Here is a 20,049-nt window from a genome sequence, read left to right as displayed (position 1 = left end):
TATATATATAAATAAACTGCAACAAAAAGTATTTCAGTGCGTCGTTTAAACCTCAGGCCCCGCTGGAATTTACTGTAGATAGAACAGCGGTGAACATACTCTGATTAAAAAATTGCGGTCCTAGCTCCATTGCCAAATAGTATATTTATTAAATACAGTGAAAGTTATATAGATAGTACACATTTAGGTAAGTATGTGGATATTTTAAAATGGACAAATGTTTTTTTTACCCTAGCTTATGTTGACGCCACAACACCTCTAAGGCTCAGCGTACCTTACCCCCGGATTCATACCCGGAGCGAGTCTAAACGACTGCATCGTACATCCCAGGGGGCAGCACGTATTACTTTATGCCAGATAACTGTAGGTACCTACCTAATTATAATTAAAGTTTTTGTGCACCATCCTGAGTTCTTATTCCACGAAATGCCTTTGCCTATAGAGAACTACATCAAAGAGGAGTGCTCCTAGAAGCTTAGAAAAAACCATTTACCCTCTCCTATTCTTTATACGTGCGTCTATGAAGTAGCGCTGTTGAGGCTATTTTAAACCTACAACTGATGCTGACATACACGTAGCGTAGTGTAGCACTTTTTGCAGTAGAAGAACTCGTTTAACCCTTCATTGCTGTAGGCAAAGTAGTAGCCAGTCGGTGTTTTCAAACACGATTTCTAGGTATACCACAAAGAAGGATCATTATTCTTACTCCTACAGTTGAGTATCCTAGAGTATCCTAGTTGGAGTATAGATCGTTCATACGCCCGTGATAGAGTCAATTAAGTTAACATTTTGTTCGACTATTATAAGACTATACTTTAACCTCTGCCCTAAGATTCTTCTTAGTGTGGGAAAGTAATAAGTTCTTCCGGGACGCAAACCATGCTGCGGGCAACACTTAACGTTTCACTTAGCTTCATGATTCAAACCTCGTCATTACTCTATAACTAGTCCAAGAAATTCTACAAAAAATAGTCTTGAATCATCTTGTGTGTGACGTTTTCATTTGTTAGTTCTTTACTCTTTACCTCAAAAGCATAAATTCCTTGTAGAGATTCAACGAATCGCATTTCACCTCGATCGTATATTTAACGATAGCGTTGTGTCACAATCGTTTATTTTTTCGTCGCTATAATTTTTAGTCGCATTTCACCTCGAGAGTGTATTAGTGTATTTTAGTGCAAACATCAATTAACGCGTCAAATTAGAGTCCCAAGCAAACATCGATCGCGGCGAAATGCGTCTAGGATAAAATACTACACGAAAAATGAGATCATCATCATCATCATCCCTGCCTATATACGTCCCACTGCTGGGCACAGGCCTCCTCTCAGAACAAGAGGGCTTGGGCTTGGTCCGCGAATCCGTGTGTGAAGAATTCGTTTACTTATCGCTATTTCGTGGCGAGAGCTATGTAATTTTCCGGGGCAAAAACTATCTTATGTTCTTCTCAGGGTCTCAAACTATCACCGTAACTTTAATCTAAATCGGTTCAGCGGTTTAAGCGTGAAGAGGTAACCGACAGTTAAGAGTTACTTTCGTATTCATAATATTAGTAAGGATAAGGTTATATAATTTATTTGGTCATCACAGGTAGGTGACACGTTGTTTAAACCGTATACTCACATTGGGCTGCGTGGGCGAGGTAGGGCTGAGCGTCGAGGCGGGCGCGGGCTTGCGGGCGTCGTCGGCGCGGGCCGAGCTCGGCGGCAGGTTGATGGTGTTTGCTTTCGCGTGTGCGCGCTGCGTGCGCCCTCGCGCCTCGAATAGGGAACCCAGGGAAGGCGGCACGCTCTCCGTCTTACGCAGACCGCATCGACCCTCACCCACGCTATCGGGACGGGAATAGGTATAATTAAAAACAAAAATTAACAAAAAGTGATCGGGCACGCCAGCTCTGTTTCTACCACAATATATTTCCTGAACTGAATTTCTCTTAGATGGAATTGTGGAGGTCTTGATGCAATTTAAATTTGCCAAACATAGGCCAAAACTTTAGTGATATTCCACTCACGCTAACGTAGATTACATTTTAAATACATTGTCATTTGTATTCTCAAATTATAATGGAATTAGTGTTACTGTCCGATATAGGTGGTCTTATGTGAGTGGGTACCTAAATAAAGCAATAAGCGTTAAGCTGGGCCCCAAAATAATCAAAAATAAATAAACAACTAAACATTAAAAATAAGCATGCGGGACTAAAAGCAGTAAACCACAAGCAGTTTTTATTCACATTTATTGGTTACTCAAGTAACATTTATATTTCAGTAATACAATGATTGTTGTTAGTGGTAGGTATATACATACGTTAGGATATTAAAGGCAAATATATATACACACACGACACTTCCAAAACTACAGCAGCCAAGTGTCATTTGTCAAAATGTTATTAAAAAAAACTCGTCCACGTTGGCCGAGAAGTTTGTCTTTCAGAAAGGATAATATACAGTTCCATTGACTCGTAATCAAAATATATATTGCACGTTAGCACAACTTCACGTCATTTTAGTAGAGAAAATACTAGAGATCGATAAGTAGCTTTAAACTAGTGTCAATTCATATATTTTCCTTAAGTAAAGAAGCCAACGCCGCAGCCGCGGCCGCGGCCGCCTCCGCCTCCGCGGGCTTCCTCCGTTGCAACTACACATCTTAACTAAAGCCTACTAATAAAAGCAACCTTTTATTTATAAGAAACCAAAGATATAGATAACGGAACTATTGAGGAGCACACACAGAACTGATTTCTTTATAAATATTAAATAAGTATGCTGTAAGTTTTTATAACGAAAATTATTTTCGGATTGTCGGACAGGAATTAAAACCTTTGGCGACATACAATTATCAACTAGATCACCTGGAATCCAACCAACCAGCCGAAAATCGTAATCGCTTGCATACAGTGGCCTGTGGTGTCATTTATCACAACTATCAGAAGTCAAGATTCCTACGTCTTCCTCTTCTTTATTTCTAGCATTATTTGTGTTTTATTAGCAATACGCTGGCAAAACGAAATTTAGATTATTACAAAAACGAAAATATTTTCGAATTGCCGGACAGGATTTGAACCCCTTCCGCCCGTGACTTCACGTGCCAGAGAACTAGAACACCGGGAGCCCAACCAACTGGCCGAAAATTCCCGAGATTCCTTGCCGAAATATACTAAATAAACTACAACAAATTCAAATAAGTTACACAGGTAAGCGTACTTGTTAGCGCAATTGCTTGGAGTTTAACACTTTTTTGTCAAACTTTTATACAAAATCAGATGTTATGTAATTGTAACCAGGCCACATTTTTTTTTGGCACGACTTGATTTCACCGCATGATATTTAATTATGTCGTTACATAATCAATCATTATAGGTGCCGTTCGGAGCGTGGTGTAAAGTGTGGTGCACGAAATCTGAACGAGGTACTTAGAAGTTTAAGAACTCCCGGTAATTCAACTAGTGACAAAATCGGTCGAGAGGCAAACTCCAAGCAATTTTACTGTAAATTGTTATATTTTTTTATTAAGTATCTACTCACACCAAAAGCAAAATATTTAGTATGGAATGATATAAGTTATAAGTGATATCGAGGATAATGTACATATTCCCCCTTATTCATAAGCGTTTCCTAATTATTCTATTAACTTAACATTAGTTAGTCTTCATCGTGTCTCATTTTGACATTTCCCTTTACCAGACAGACAAAACTTAGCTAAGTCTGTAACATTTTATGAATAAGGATTAGGGGAGTTACATTGACTTATGCCTAACTGCTCAGAAATACGAATTTAGATTTAATTGTAAGAAACCTATCTATTGTAGAACGAAACGCAAATGAATTTGGCCCCTAAACCGGACACAAATATTATTTAACCAGCAATCGTATTATTAGCGTTCTGGTTTTATTGAAATAAGTAATGCAAGCTCAGTGAGCTAGGATATACACTAACAATCAGCTAACCGTAAGTATCACGCGACAGAGTGAGCCAGCACAGAACTGGATTTGTCGTTCTGGCTATATATATATTTTTTTACGTTAGGGAAAATAAATAAAATTTATTACCTAGTTTAATATCCCTACCTACCTAGTTATTTATTTTACAGTATTTTTAGATTGATTGATACAGATTTCCTTCGATAAATAGCTGTTCGCATAGTGATTAAAGACAAATTAGTGATGTTCCAGCAATAACATCAGATAGGACAAACCACTCATATGAAACTGATACGCTCTAACAACGGCTAAATGGATAGATGCACTAAGTGCTCTGTCATTTCGTATATTATTGCCGGTGCTTGTACAGTATGAAAACATGCAGTTATGTATTGATGATCGACTGCCATTCATTACTGGCACTGATCAGCGCCACCAGCACGATATGAAACAAAGTTTGTTTGGATATGATTTGTCTACATTTTTCTCCATTGTTATCGTTACTGAACAGTTAAAATATGGATGATATGATACTGGATACTGTGGAAAATATTGACAAACGACTCAAGTCGAATTGTGTTTGACTAGATGTACAATTATAATAATAGAATTACCCCTTGTTTCGCCATTCTCTGTTAAGTTCCTGTTAAATTATACGACAGATGTCTATGATGCCGTCTCAGTTTATTTTGTACAGAGCCGGCATGACAGATATCCATCACGTATAATACATTAAATTTAACAGATACTGGTGAAACAGGGAATTAACGTTCAAATATTGAATAAAGTAGGTTTGCTGCTAAATCGTCGCGATAAAAAAATGAATTTCAATTTTTTTTACCAGTGATAGTTTAGCTACCTCTGAATCTACCACGCTCTATACGAGTAAAGTAGAAATATTATGTAGTTAGAACGACATTCCACTACTGTCCGATTCCTTTTCCACATATGTATGTTTTCCCTTTAGCCCATGCTCTTATTTCCAGTCTTCTTCAATTCCTATTTCAACTCTAAAAAAACAAATACCTAATAGTATTTAAAAGATATTAGTTATTGCATTAAATACACGCGACACTGCAAAATGCCTTCAAAACACTTATGTTGTAAACAAGTAACGCACGCAGTAAATACCCACGCACGCAATACGCACGTAGTAAATTTTACCCGGTTGAACAAACATGAATTTAAACATCTGCTATTTTAAAAATTAGCAACAACCCCAAATACCCCATTGGATTATTTTTTAATAAAAATTTAATTAGTTACAGCATTGATTGACAAATCTTACAAATATGTGGATAAATCAGAATGAGTTAAGTAAACAAATTCAACATCATGTCATCGAATTACGCTTAGTTCTAATTGTTCTTCGACATTTAAATTTCGTTATACAATTTTAATTTTTTAAAACTCCATTTATAAATAACTTAAGGTGTATTACTTATAAGCAAATTCAATTCCAATACGCGTCAAATAACGCGGAGATTAACGTTAGCTCTTAAGTATAAGATGAAAGCCGTGATGTTGTTGTTTCCCATTGGCATTTTCATATAGTTAAATCATTGCTTTTATTATTTGCACCATTGTGCATTATCTTAGTTTCAATTACACTACAAGAGCACAATAAAGTGGAATAAAAATTCAAATTCAATAAAATTAAATTTCAGTAAAAAAACACCGACGGTTCACCGCGGCAAATTTCATTATCGCATTGAAATGATCTCTAGATCGCTAAAATATGTAATTAATAAATACTGGGTCATCTATAAATTACGTTACGCATTTTTAGGCATGAAAAAAGGCGGTGGTCTAAGCAAAAACCGTAATAAACGGGAGAGGGGTCTTAAACGCCTAAATTGGCGTCAAGTAATTTATGGGTTGCCCCTGACACCTGATGCTTACTTTGCAGTCAGGGTGTAATTCAATAAGATAATACACACTTTAAATAATTTTTACAAAATCAATCAAATGTTATTGACAAGTTTGAATTTATCTGTTATTATTAGTTCTTTTAGAATAGTATTTTTTTTTTTCAATTCTGGTCACAAAGTTCCAGAATATTTTAGTAATTAATTAATAAGTCCGTCCTTGCGCGGCAAGCGTCGCTATATCACTCAGCTCAGTATAACCCTTTGACAGCGGAAGAAACGCGTACTGAGCAAAAAGCGACGAAAAGCGCCCAATAATTGGTACATTTTCCAATATTCCTGAAGGGTAACACTCTATAATAATAAAAGCTAGGGCGAAATGCTACGAATATCTTAAAATTATAAATTAACATTACATCTAATTATCAATTCCAGTGTAGTAATTAACCTAATGTGGACAAATACTTATTATTATAATATTTATAGTATTCTAGTTACTTGCAGCTAAAGCAAACACAAATATTACATCGAAACAAATAATAATCTATAAGATCCTTTATTTGAAATAAGTATCCGTTAATGTTTACCACCGTCCAAATAATTCACATCGATATAACCGCAGCAAGCAATCAATAACTTCAGCAAAATGTTCATTGACGCAAATTGACCTTGAACCGAAACATGAGGCAACCTGTTTGCATTTTGAACAAGAAAAACAAAGTCCACTAGAACACCAAAATTACAATTATTCTGTATAGCATAATGTTAAAAAAACTGATAGCATATTGTTAAATCTTTTGAAAGCAGTTAGCCCAGGTACCGTATTTTATGAGCAAAAAGCAAATCATAAAAGAATCGGCCAATTCTGTGTCCGTCATGGAATAAGCAATAAGTTACATTATATAGGTACTGTGACATTATACGATTTGGACTTTTTCAGGTTTTTCAGCTCTATGGTCGACACTGGGTATTGTGCGTTTTAGTCTTTTTACATACTTAGAGATATTGTTATCTATACTTTATTTTTTTTATCATTAGAAAAAGGTTGAAGTCTTTTTATTGAAGAACGTTTAAAAAAACAGTAACTATTACTTATGATACCAAAAACATGTAAATGATCATATTGTCCTTACTAATTGTTACATATTTGCTGTGACTTATTTTTCAATGTGTTTTTCAATAAAAAGACACGTCAAGATCGCTTACCTTCTGTCTAATGCTATAATAAACTAAGTATAGCCGTGTGGCTTTATGGACTATCTGGGGTTTCCGAACTGTGCGTCGCGCCGCCCAAGGGCAAGGGGCGATTCACAAGAGCTGGCACGAATGAAATGAACGAAAGTAATGTCACTTGTAGTAGTTGTAGTGCCCGAGTGCCATTCTCATACAGGGGCCTCATACTAATTTGTAAACAGGTCACAGTCAAAGGCATTAATATTATATACACCTTTATAACACTAAACATAAGGTCGATTTACTCATATATTTGACGCTATGGCTGTATAGGTATTTTTGCCCTCGACTGTACATAATACTTCTTATAACATGATTATTACTCATTGAATTAATCTGTATCTAATTATTTTTTTAATGCCCACAGACATTTTCATTCACTCAATTCACTTGTGCCAGCTCTTGTGAATCGACCTGTACGCTCGATCACGACACGATTATCTAAGAACTATACATAAAATACACTTCTATTTTCTTTTCTAAGGGCGACAAAAAAAATTGTAATGAAAGTCAATGATTAAAAGGTTTGAAAACCCCTGGGCTATACGCTAATTGTGTATTTTAGTTAGCATTGATCCCTTTTTTTTACTACTCTTTTTATCTTATTTTCTTAAAATATAGATAATTTCATGATACTCATTTGAATATCTTGCCATAAAATGGCATAATTAAATTAAAATATTTTTTTTGAAAATATCAGATACGTCTCGTAAATTACACATGGCGGCTGAAACCAAGTGAAAGGGCCAAGTAAAATAATATATAAAAAAACGAGCTAGTTGTCGATGTCAATAGATGCTAACAACTGTCCGTGTCACATTCAATCGGATATTGTTTTGAGAAAGAGCAGAGATAAACAAACTACGTCTCTGCGAATTGTATACAAGCAATGATACAATTTTATTTTAACTCATGTATATTTGGAACAGTTAAGCTACGGCGTCTTTCTTTAAACATCCCTTTCAACGAATTGAACGATCTTTCTACGTCGATAGTTGTAATAGGCGCGAGTAGGGACTTAATCTCTTCAGTTTCATGTCATAATGACATCTCTTTCATTTATATGTAGGTATATTGTTTTTTTTTTTTTTCAATTAATTACTCATTAGGCAGAAAACTGCTAGAGTACATCCTGTTTTTTATGTTAATACCTACTCTTTGGCTAATGTGACGACTGACCGACATCAATGTCTGCCTGCGACCTGCGGGGGTACTACGAAATTCGAAAACCGAAGTTCGTGTCGTTCCGTCCCTCTCACTCTCGTATTAAATAATATAAGCGTCAGCGGGACGACAAGATACGAAGTTTTAATTTTTCACTTCGTAATACGGGCCCTGCGTGACAGATACCATAGATAAACCTAGAAAATTATGGGTTTACTTTTCAGGTAAAGGGATTCATCCCTTAATGAAAATACGAAGGCCAAACTAAGATCAAACATATTTTTGCCTATATATTCGTAATTCTTAAGTATTTTTGGATCAGAATAGGACAAAATTGTTCAAGAACCCTGGTTTGTTAAAAACAAAGGTTTTCCAGGTTTGTGAAAAATAGTTTTCGAATCAGGGTACATTGGTAAAATATGAACAATGCCAATTGTGGATTTAGGAATACATGGTTAATTTACATACTCGTAAACCTAATGGATATTTTGCATCACAGACCAAGTGAAATCGTGGTAATGTTGATACGTAGATTATTCGATACTGAGCCCTAAGAAAAGAGCTTGAGATGATTCATTAAAGTTTGATTTGTTGGACACCTAATTTTCAAATATTATTAGACAAACAAGGTGTCACTGCTTAAGTGGCCAAATAAGAAACAAACAAGCTGAGATATGTGGTGCATAGGGGAATTCGTGTCTGTACCGTTGTCCAGCAGTGGTGTAGCGGTATAGCACGTGGCACGGAATACCAAGGACCTGGGTTCGATTCCCAGTGCTGGTCTTATTTTTCTGGTTTTTCTGTGCATCATTATTTCAGTTTGTATTTTCAATTTAGGTTTTACGGGATTACCGTAAAAGTAAAAATTTGGAATTAAAATAAAAAATACAAAAAGATTCCAAAAAACCAATCTTAAACAAGGTGTCATCCAGACTTATCACTTATCAGACTTCGCGATTTTCATAATATCATTGTTTATAAATAACATTGAAAAGGAAAAGGTGACGTTCAAATGTGCTCGAAGGTCATATCAATGTAAATTATTTAAGAATTCAATATATTCATTCTAGTCAGGAATTCAATTACAAAAATGTCTCTTGTAATATATGCAGACGGTTAACACTGAAAATTTACTAGAATATTCAAAAATAAATATTATAGGTACAACTAGGTTATTTGGTTTTTGAAGATGGATTAATCGTCAATGCCCGGGGTGTATACTCGCCGTAAATTACATAAAACTGAATATGCAGAGAACTACACATCATAATGACATACATGTGGGTTATGCTTAAATTATACTGTTATTCTATTTTCACCGCTTAGCTAATACCAATTCGTCAAAACCTGAATCAAACGCATTGAATTCATAAGTCCTTAAAAACAATCGTTGGTTTACCATCAGCGACCGTCGCTGCTCAAGGCTATCGTCTCCCACACATTGATTGCGAGAAGCAGCGTTTTTATTGTTTCGTATTATTACAAGCGGCGTGATTGATGCGAGGTGTTGGCGAGTGGCGGTGCGGGCAGCCGGGCAGCGGGTACTTACGCGGCGGAGTCGCGCGCGTCGTCGCGGTGCAAGTCGCTCGTGCGCAGGGGGTTTTCCAGCCTCTTGATCATCTCGCGCTGTGAGTGCAGGATGCGCGACAACGTCGCCGTCCATTGCTGCCGGCTCGCATCGCTCGCGCGGCACGTGAACGACTGACGAGGTTTGATCGGGTCCACGGACAGGATAATGAAAGCTCCTTCCGCTTCTTCTAATTCCATTTTATTCACCTATCAATAAATGGTAAAGGTTCTAACTAGGTAATGTACTTGATGGCTATAAGTAGCTAAAATTAAAAAAAGCTAAATTTGCTTATAAAAAAGTAGAAACCAGGGCAATGTGATTCGAACAGTCAACAAACAGTTCTGGCTTGTTGTTCGGTTCGCTTCTATTCTCTTGAGTTAGTGTCCTTTGATGGCGCTTTACAGATATATAAATATTTTTTACATAAGCTTACAAATAACCCATAATTAAAGTACTAGTTTTACCAAGCGCTTGGATTTTGGAGTTTGTAGACAGTTAGCATATTGTAAACGCAGTAGAGATTTCGTGTACCTGCACGTGAGCCTTGTAGTTGTACGTGGGGCTGGTGAACTGCGATTTCCTACCGACGGGCTCGCTGAAGATGACGCACTGCTCGAACAGGAACACGTGCAGCTCCTTGCCCTTGTCGGCGCCCGACTCCGACACCAGCAGCTCCTCCTGCAGCAGCAGCTTGCCTTGTGCCGTGATGTTGCCCTGTACAAATATTACAAAGTGTTATATGCGAGAACTCGTATGAAGTTTCACTACATTGCGGTATTTGTTTGATCAATTGAACTCATTGTCCCTCAGTAGTCTGTGATGAAATGCAACTTATATGCAATTTCTTGAATGGTCTAAATGGGGCTTTAGGACTGATAACCATGGTCAGCTGTATTTAAAAAAAAAATGCGTGAGATTCCAATGCATGTTGATAGACATGATTGAACTGAACAATTTGTCACATAAATGTCTTTGCTAAGTCTTTTGCTTTACTCGTATAACAGAACATTTGCATTGCGTTCAGACATATATTTAGCTTTAAAGTTTGTAAAAGTAGAAAAGTCAACGTCAAAGTAGCGCCCCACTTTATTCTTTGTCGCTTACATCTATGTTCGTAAAATCATACAAGATTGACTAATGATAAAACATTACTGCGATAAAGCCCATACGAAGCGAGTACATTAAGTTTTTTGTTAAAAATTTCATTTTTAATATAATATTTTATGCAGACTGTACTTTTGTTGACTGCAGGTTCGTTGTCAGCCAAACTACATTTCCGTATCAAATTTCAAGTCGATGCCATAAACCGTTGAGGAGTTCCGTCTTGCAGAGACGATCCTGCCTAGACCACCAGGATGTCACTACCAGATTATTGGATTGTCACCAGATTTACATAAGTATGCCAAATTTCAAGTCAACCCGACCACTGGAAGTTGGGTCAAATTCAACTTGCAAGATTTGACCCGCACATACACACATAATTACATACATACATTGCAAGTTAAATAAAAGCTTGTAATAAAAATGTCCCCACGCCATGGCGCGTAAACTCGAACCATTTGATTCTCGACCCACCATGGAACGTTCTCACAGTAAGTGTCATAATAAATTCCCTTGTCAAGCAATGCGTGCAAAGGTTCCACAGTGGATCACGAATCAGTTCGTTCGAGTGTACATAACAAGAATAACATGAACGCGTGAGTTATGCACACGTAGTGTCGTGTGGTGTCGCGGCGGCGTACCGTGAAGCCCTGCAGGCGGCCGACGTCCATCATGTCGTTGGCGTTCTTGGGGATGATGGAGGTGCAAAGCACGGCGTCGCGCAGCGCGGCCAGCGCCACGCTTGACGCGCCGCCGCTCTCCGAGTACGCCAGGATTTTTTTAACCAGCAAGTGATACTTCTGAATGCGCTGGATTGGCTTAATCAATAGGTCTCCCAGCTGTAACATGTCAAACGTTTAAAAGTTTTAACATCGTTTTTTGGGTAATGAAAATAACAGTTAAATATAAATCGCATTAAATTAATTGCAAAGCGTTTTAGCATCTATCTATAATAATGAAACAGAAAATGAAACAAAATTGAAGGTAAAAAGAAGACAAAGTTACAAAAATATATTATGTGTACACGACCTTAATGTGTCTGCTCAATAAAGTCGTGTATACACATTTTTGTGATCGCACACAAAAAGTAAACATTTTGGCAAATAAACACACAGGACATTTAACTAAATGCATTGTTTATAAATTAAGATAAGACAGGTTTCTAAACAAAACATCGTCACCGTATCTTAATACAGTCTCAGTGGGGTTCATTAAAATATCGTAGGTACCATTTAAGACAGTCAAGGACTACTGTCTGATTCGCTGAAAGATCACATACACCTTATTTTCCGTAACATTTTGTTTCGAACAATGGACTGTAAACATATTGGTGTCATTTTTACGCCACAAACATATATAATTTACATCACTATACCATCATTTAGGTTATTTCATTTTAGTGATTTCTTCATAACGTTAAAATGCAGCTGAGCGCATATTAATCTTCATTATTATCAAATCTAATATTTAATTTGGTCCTTCGCAAGGCTCGCAGATAAACAGAAATAAACAGGAAGGTGTTGGCAAAGAACGTTAAACTTTACATACCTAATAAATAAAAACTTTTCGCTAACGGTATTTAGTTATATTGTCCTTGGGCTTCGGACGCATATTATTTATAGCTCACGGTAATTAGAAGTTTACTAGCTTAGATGATTTATAATAATAACCGATTACGATGTTTACGGTAGGTAGTTGTGATGATAAATTATGTAGAATTTTAGGTATTTTTTAAATCGAATGAAATAGATTAATATTTTAGGTTAGTGTAACTTTGAACGCCATCCACCCCTTCATTACAATTGAAACGTTTTTTTTTCTACTACAGATGCATAGAATAATAAAGATAAAAACAAAAGCGTATTGAAATAATATTCTACGCGAAGGGTCTTATTAACTATATTTTAAGACACGTTTGCACGTCAAATTACAGTTGATAAATAGAACACACCTGCAGTTTGTGGCCAAGTTTTTGTCTCAACTCTTGAAAGTAGTGGTCGTGTTCGGAGACGATGTATTCGGAGACTGGTTTGTTCCGGCAGTAGGTCTCGTAGAGAAACATGCGCTTCTCGAAGAAGCGGCGGAAAAGCGGCCCCAGCAGCTCGGGCTCCGCGACGCACGCCTGTAGCTCCAACAGGAACTTGCTGCACAGACAGCCATCAATCGTATACATACCACACAAACCTTGCGCTCGCTTTCTATATGGAATATTACTGCAATGTCCTGCCGTCAGAATGCAGCACTAGCACAAACCATAAACAGTTTTTACCCGACTGCGAAGAAGGAGGGTTATTTTTGAATGTCTTAAATGTCTTTTGAATGTCCAAAGGATGCCTTAATAACATATTATTTCAATTATTTTTTTGGAAATATAGCTCTAGTTGCTATAGATGTAAATATCATATGTTGAAAATAGCCTGAATGGCTTCGAGAAAAGTATTGTACGGCCGTGTCTTTGTTATTGTTCTGCTCGACTTGGCGGGGGCACTACCGTGCCCCCAGATCATTTTGTTACTAAAACATTCGTCATGCTCCGTCATTGCAAACTAAAACGAAAACTGACGTTTTCATGGCGGATTGTTTAAGGTTTGTGCTAGTGTCGCTCCCTAAGCAGAGCTTTGCGTAATATTCTCTATTGAAACACTGGTTACTAACATCTCGATAATATTATTACAAAAATATCCTACCGCAAAATTCCATTACAAATCGCTTAGGTACAATATAATTCACTAAGCAATGCTTGAAAAAAAAAACTCGCACAGCATAGACATTGTTAATATAATATTCGCATAGACTGCAGAGCAAGTTAATTAAGATAATGTCGCTAAAATCTGTTAGTTTAATTGTATGCGATGGAAATAGTAGACTTTTTAGAAGTATTATATTAAAACAGACGGATTGACTTTTTTAACTTTATTTTTTTTCTACTATTAAAATACCAACGTTTGAAATTCTTCATTAGGGTTAGTGACAAAATAATACAACTTACTCTCTATGCCAGTCGTAAATAGCTTCTATGTTGCCGAATATCATTCGCAGGCGGCGGTCGCGCAGTCCCTCGGGCAGCGGTGGATCAGCGTTGGGGTCCTGATCACAAATATAAAACATTTCAGTCGGTCGCAGTATTATTCCGATAATACTTTAATATTGCTAGTACATAGCGTTGCTTTAATTTGATAGTGACACAATCCAAAACAAAGGGAGTGTTAAAATTTAACTTTGATTCAATAGTGACATATTTCAAAATGTACTGCCCTAGAATTTTAAGTTGTGTCACTATCAAATTAAGGCAGCGAAGTTTGGCTACATTATCTTGCTAATATTATGTATGCAAAAGTAACTCTGTATGTCTGTCCGTAACCTTTACACGCTTAAACCGCTGAACTAGATTAGATGAAGTTTGGTAATGAACATAGTTTGAGACCCTGAGAAGGACACAGGATAGTTTTTATTCCGGGAAATTGCATAGTTCCCGCAAGACAGTGATAAACAAATACTTCGCGGGCGGAGTCATAGGCAAGAGATAGTAATGTCTAATTATATTTTAAAAGGCGCGGAACGATTATTTATTGAGGATGGTTTATCAATAAATAATCCACAGAGGTATATGCCAATCATTTTAACTGTGGAAACTTCTGCTTTAGAAATAAAACCTTGAGTTTTAATATCTAACATGCATCAGGCTATTGTTGAACTCATAAGACAATATTTAAAATGATGAAGAAACGTCAATCAACAGTACATAGGAAATATCTAACCCGTACAGCGCAATAAGTTTAAATACCTTACAAATGAAGCTTAGGGATACGTCGAAACAAAAGTGCATATCTACTTGTTTTAACTGTTTTGAAGGTTATTTAATAACTACACGGATTACTGAATAAATACCAAAGTTAGTAAAATTGCTAGAGCTTTGTACACAGGTATGGTGTTAAGTAGTATAACCATCAGTTCGCATGTAGGTTAAACCACAAAAGTCGGACGAAGCCCGGTGTTACGTTACATTACGGAAAATTGTAGATACGTAGTACACATTGCATTGAGAGGCGAAAGATATAAAGTAGACAGGAATGAGCAGATAGTCTACGATCATGTGTGTCGATATTGAGATTTACTACAAATAAGAATTGGCTAGATTACGAGTAGGTACCACTGAACACTCTTTTTTAATATTATCTCACAATTTTGCAGAGATGTTTCAGAAAAGCAAAATTGTAGTTGCGTTAAGAGTATATCCATATATACGTTTATAGTTACAGAATTACAGAATTACAGTCGAATTTGAGATAGTTTGAATAACCAGAATAAAACCAGCAAATCATTTTATCTACACCCATATAGTAAATCCTCAATTATGCGTTCAAAAACCATAGGTAATGACCAGTATTACGACATTGGATTCTATTATGAACACGGCTGTATCGTAATGGTCATTACGATAATTCATACATCATTACAGCACGGGGGGAAGGGGGGGGACGCCACGACCACGTGCAGCAGTAGGTCGTCGCGCGCGCAGCTCGTGGGGCAGACATACCTACCCGTAGTTCTCGTTAATGCAGGTCATTCTCAATGGTTCTTGAACACATGATAGAGGATTTAATATATGGAAATAGATAAAATATTGTATGCAACTGTACGTAAAACACTTACGCCTTAAAACACTCATGTGACCCTATTATGAAACTCGACTACCCCTATTACGATACAGTTGCATAAAATACTAGTTCACGATGACCGTGAGCGGAGTAATGAGTTGTGAGACGCGGCTTAACCTGTGTTACTAGTGAACCCTATCTATCCATGTTAGAAAACCGTACAAGAAGAATTACATAACGGGCTCTAGTGGCACTGGTTACAGAGTATGTAATCAAAGTTCGCAATGCAACGATGTTGCAGTGTTTTCGCAAGCATAAGCATGTGTGTTTACCTGCATGTGGCGGATGTAGCCCTCGCAGATGAGCCTGAGGTCAGCGACGTAGACTTCCTCGGTCTCGAGCAGCTCGCGCAGCACGTACTCGCGCTTCCTGAGCGCGGCCGCGCTGTGGTCGGGCCCGGGCGTGCTCGGCTCCTCCGCCTCCGCCTCCGCCTCGGCCTCCGCCTCGCCCTCCTCGGCGCGCCCCACGCCGCACGCTGTGCTACCATGCTGCTCCTGATGGCAAAAACCCTTGTGCTTAAACTAACACCTTTTCACCACATATTTTGGCAATATGGCCAATTCTACTGAGCATTTTCTTTGTTGCTGGCATATCTAGCATGATATAATACATATAACAGGGTAAAAGGCGACAAAGATTTCACTTAAAGTACGTTCAAGTAGGTGTAGATACCAATTTAAAACATGAAAATTATCGCTGAAATGCTTAAAATGATTTTGAATTCCACCAATAGGATGCAAATCGAATAAAAGATATACTTTCAAAAAATTCTTAAGACAACTTAACCGTGCGTCCATTCTCGTGCAGTTAGAGTAAAAACACAAATACTCCATCGCGAATCTATTCATATATAAAATCTACAAGTGCATAAATAAGTTCTACTAAACGGCGATCCTTAAAACTATCTGCCATTTTATTAATCAGGTTTCAAGTCCCTTATTCTTCTAATAAAATTAAAAACCACAATTTATGCATTATCTAAAAAACACCAAGCAGGATTTATTTAAACCAATACTGAAAAGCAAAAAACGCAACAGTCGACTAATACCTAGACTGTGACCAAATAAAACTATGAAATTTTTCTGAGGAATATTCATTAGTTCATACTAACAAAGCACATATAGCCATTGCAATACAAACTCTGAGTTGATTCATTCGTGCACAAACGTTTTCTAATTCAGCTATCAACAAAATTGAGTTACAAATGATACTTTAATTTTTAAAAGTTATTAGTGCTTACCATACACACGCACTGATTAATACCAAAAGCGAAAGGAAAATAGTCTTTACTAATGTTTTCTGACCAAAAGCAAAATTTACAAAACTCATTTAATTGCGGTTTAAAGCAAAAAATCAAACCAAACACACTCAACGAAAAACATGCATCTGACTGATTGGGAGAAACCTAACCATTTTTTCCTTGACTATTTGTTCAATTTCTGCAATGTCTGCCGGACCACCGTTAGTTTCCAAAGCGTCCATGGTCAACGAATTCTGAAAATGTCACCAATATGTCACCTCTGGGAAACCTAAAGTTAGTTACATTGTTAGGAGCGCGAATGAAGATTATTTTAGTCAGTTTTATCAAGAGAGCAATTGGTTAGTCAATTTATTTCGTAAAAAAGTCACTTACGCGCGTGGGGGTGTCTGAGGAAGCGGCTGGAGCGGGCGACTGTTGTAGCACTGTTTGAGGATCCTGGAAATTTACATAATCGCATAAAAGTTAAGACCGGCCAAGTGCGAGTCGGACTTGCTGCACTGAGAGTTGCGTACAGTCAAGGGCAAAAATAATTATATACTTCAAAATCATAAACAATATCACTTTATTTGCATTTGTTAGTTGTTATTTGGTATTGGTAGTGTTAGTTTCGTTCGCATTCGTTGCTAAGTAGGTATCGTGTTACCTGTATGGGCTTCATGGGCGGCGGCAGCTCAACATCGGCGGCATCATCTTCGGCCTCGTCAAGAGCACCCGCCGCACCGGCCGTGTCGCCATCCTCGCCGCGACTGTTATCGCTACCGTACAGCTGAAGAGCAATCGTTACCATAATTTCTTCAGCATATTAGCGCTTATACAATTTATGTAAACATGTTGGTCATACATACAATTTTTTTTAAGTAGCCTGTATAGTGTCCCACTGCTGGGCAAAAGCCTACCCTCTTGACCTCCACAACATACAATACAACATACATACAATACATTTTCTTAAGAGGTAAATTGAGAAAATGATGCTACAATGGCATTTAAATTACCTACATGCTGCGTAAACATCATTTCAGTGCCTGATGCTAAATAGTAACGTATATATTTTATTAGTTTAAAGACTGAACATTAATGTAAAAAAGGTACTGTTGTACTTAAATCTGTTATTTATAATTATTTCATTTATTAGCTTAGATTACTCGGCAATTCTAATAGCCGTAACCTAAATGTGGTACACGAATTATAGAAGAACCCTTATTGTAACGAAAGTATAAAATCTATTTGGAAAAGTAAAAAGGGAAGGTGCTACAACAATTTATTAACGCTTAAACAAACACATCAAATGTCAGTCATGTATGAGATTGGACCAAAAGTAAGTTATAAAATAGCACCAAATATTTTTTTGGAGTTCATTCTTCAACGCACTGTAAAACAAGTTACCTTTAGTTTTTTATCGGAGGGAACCTTCTTTAGCGGTGTGGGTTTTTCTGCTGTGGCCGGAGATTGCCCGCCGCTGGAGACTTTGTCGGTTTTGACTTGAGACGGCTTGCGTAGTCCTAGCCATCGCCTTCTTCAACACACCAAAAAATGGCAAAAGTTTAGACAATATTAAATTTGCAAATATTTAGTTAAGTGTATATATTTAGTTAGTTTGCAAAATATATACATATACCTAATACGCAAGTACTTAATTGATCATATGAGCGGTGAATTAAGTAAGTCAGACAGCAACAAGACATGGCCACCTTGACTCGAGAGGCGCCGGGCTGAGCTAACCACGAGTTATAGTAGATTACAGTTACACGCGTATGTAATTTGATAGCTCTAACCGCGTAACGCGCAATGATACGTTTCGCCCTTCGATCATTGTAACGCATTATCCAACGAATATCAAACTAACAAAGCCATCCAATTAACAGTCATCAGAAGCAAAAGTAGTCGTATTCGAAGCTAATTTATTTTTATTTTGAATCAGCTTTGATATCTTCTTGTTGTTTTACAATTTGTAAAAATGAAAGAAAGGCATGGAGTTCAAATTATTATGTGACTACTGTTAGAAGGAAAAACCACTGATTACCGTTAAATACAAATTATAATTTATAAATAAACGTTATTTTTAGTAAGGGTAAAATTGACAATAAGTAACAAATTATGAGTAAAGCTAAATTCATTTAAATCATGTAATGTCAAGTGTAAAAATACTAACTTATTCAAAGTTTAAAAAATAAGTACCACAGACCTAATCCGACGCAATAAGGCCGTAGTAACCAATTTTTGAGTGGTTTCAATAGATACTTATTTTTGCACTTGACTGTACATATCTATTAAGATGTTATACTGCAACTTACTTGACAACAACTACTTGATTCCACATATTGATTTAAATTCATTACTTTAAAACTTCGCACTTACAACACAATTATAATAGTTAGATCACGACAGCGTTTAGGAATAAACTAACAACACGGTCACATTGTTACAACTGCATTTCTATAACGAATAGTACAAACATTTTTATCGCAGACATATCGCCTAAAGGAGCCAATAATCGAGTGGGGAGCGATCGGCAAGAGTCAGATATCAAACGCAGATTACGTAGATAACTTTGTCAGCCATCGAATCGGTCGCGACAGGAAGCGTTACTGTAAATACTGAAATACTGACAGAACACGGGCAACAAACTGGCCATGTATCGCGGTCATCATTATTGATATCCCTGATGATTTATTCGGTTGATTAACAAACCTCGTCCAAATAAAAAGGTGAAGAATGACATAAAACTGATATAACCATCATTACTTAACGAACTAATTTATGAGAGGGTTAGCGTAGTTATCAGATGTCAAGGAAACTAAAATAAGATTCTCGAGATGATAAGATTAAGGTAAATGAGGTACAGATAAAACAAAATGAATTACCTGTGGAATGTATATAAAGAATATGTATATTTAAATACAATGAGAAAAAACTAAAAAATAAAAAAAGACAATTGCGAGTCAGACTCGCGCACTGAGGGTTCCGTACAATTATTTAGGTATGTCAAAATATTGTACGCTTTACAGGGTCGTATCTACAAGTATCCAGTATTACCAGAACCCTGCTTCTAAGATAAAAGGTACGAAGTGTTATCTAAGTTGATTATTACTTAACACAAATAATTTGATGCTCGAGCAAGGCATATTTCTTGTAAGGTCTTGTCAGAGCACATAGTGTCTGTACATCAACATAACAGACGCTGCTAACCAATAGTTTCAAGACAAAACTCTGGTATAAAACGAAAACTCAGATTAATCTCAATCAACTGTGTTTCGAGTTGGCAAATAACAGA

General features: G+C 36.9%; 1 protein-coding gene across 7 annotated transcripts in view; it reads right to left on the bottom strand.

The window, feature by feature from the left end:
* The window catches only part of trio (trio Rho guanine nucleotide exchange factor), a 142,843-nt gene that overhangs the window by 9,603 nt on the left and 113,191 nt on the right, over positions 1-20,049 (bottom strand). For 5 of the 7 annotated variants that reach the window (XR_012451900.1, XM_074094949.1, XM_074094965.1 and 2 more), the window contains exons 30-40: positions 18,162-18,291; positions 17,422-17,544; positions 17,151-17,213; positions 16,928-17,011; positions 15,790-16,011; positions 13,849-13,946; positions 12,811-13,003; positions 11,501-11,698; positions 10,290-10,472; positions 9,738-9,964; positions 1,624-1,828 (exon numbers count right to left, since the gene is read on the bottom strand). Coding sequence is in view for 6 of the 7 variants with exons in the window: in XM_074094949.1 (XP_073951050.1) it covers positions 1,624-1,828; positions 9,738-9,964; positions 10,290-10,472; positions 11,501-11,698; positions 12,811-13,003; positions 13,849-13,946; positions 15,790-16,011; positions 16,928-17,011; positions 17,151-17,213; positions 17,422-17,544; positions 18,162-18,291 (1,726 nt within the window). In the remaining variant the exon portion in view is untranslated. The remainder of the gene's footprint in view (positions 1-1,623; positions 1,829-9,737; positions 9,965-10,289; positions 10,473-11,500; positions 11,699-12,810; positions 13,004-13,848; positions 13,947-15,789; positions 16,012-16,927; positions 17,012-17,150; positions 17,214-17,421; positions 17,545-18,161; positions 18,292-20,049) is intronic. The other 2 variants (XM_074094971.1, XM_074094978.1) reach the window with 2 other exon arrangements.

The sequence above is a fragment of the Choristoneura fumiferana genome, chromosome Z, assembly GCF_025370935.1.
Source record: "Choristoneura fumiferana chromosome Z, NRCan_CFum_1, whole genome shotgun sequence".
In the NCBI taxonomy this organism is placed as follows: domain Eukaryota; kingdom Metazoa; phylum Arthropoda; class Insecta; order Lepidoptera; family Tortricidae; genus Choristoneura; species Choristoneura fumiferana.
This window is presented reverse-complemented; position numbering and strand designations above follow the sequence as displayed.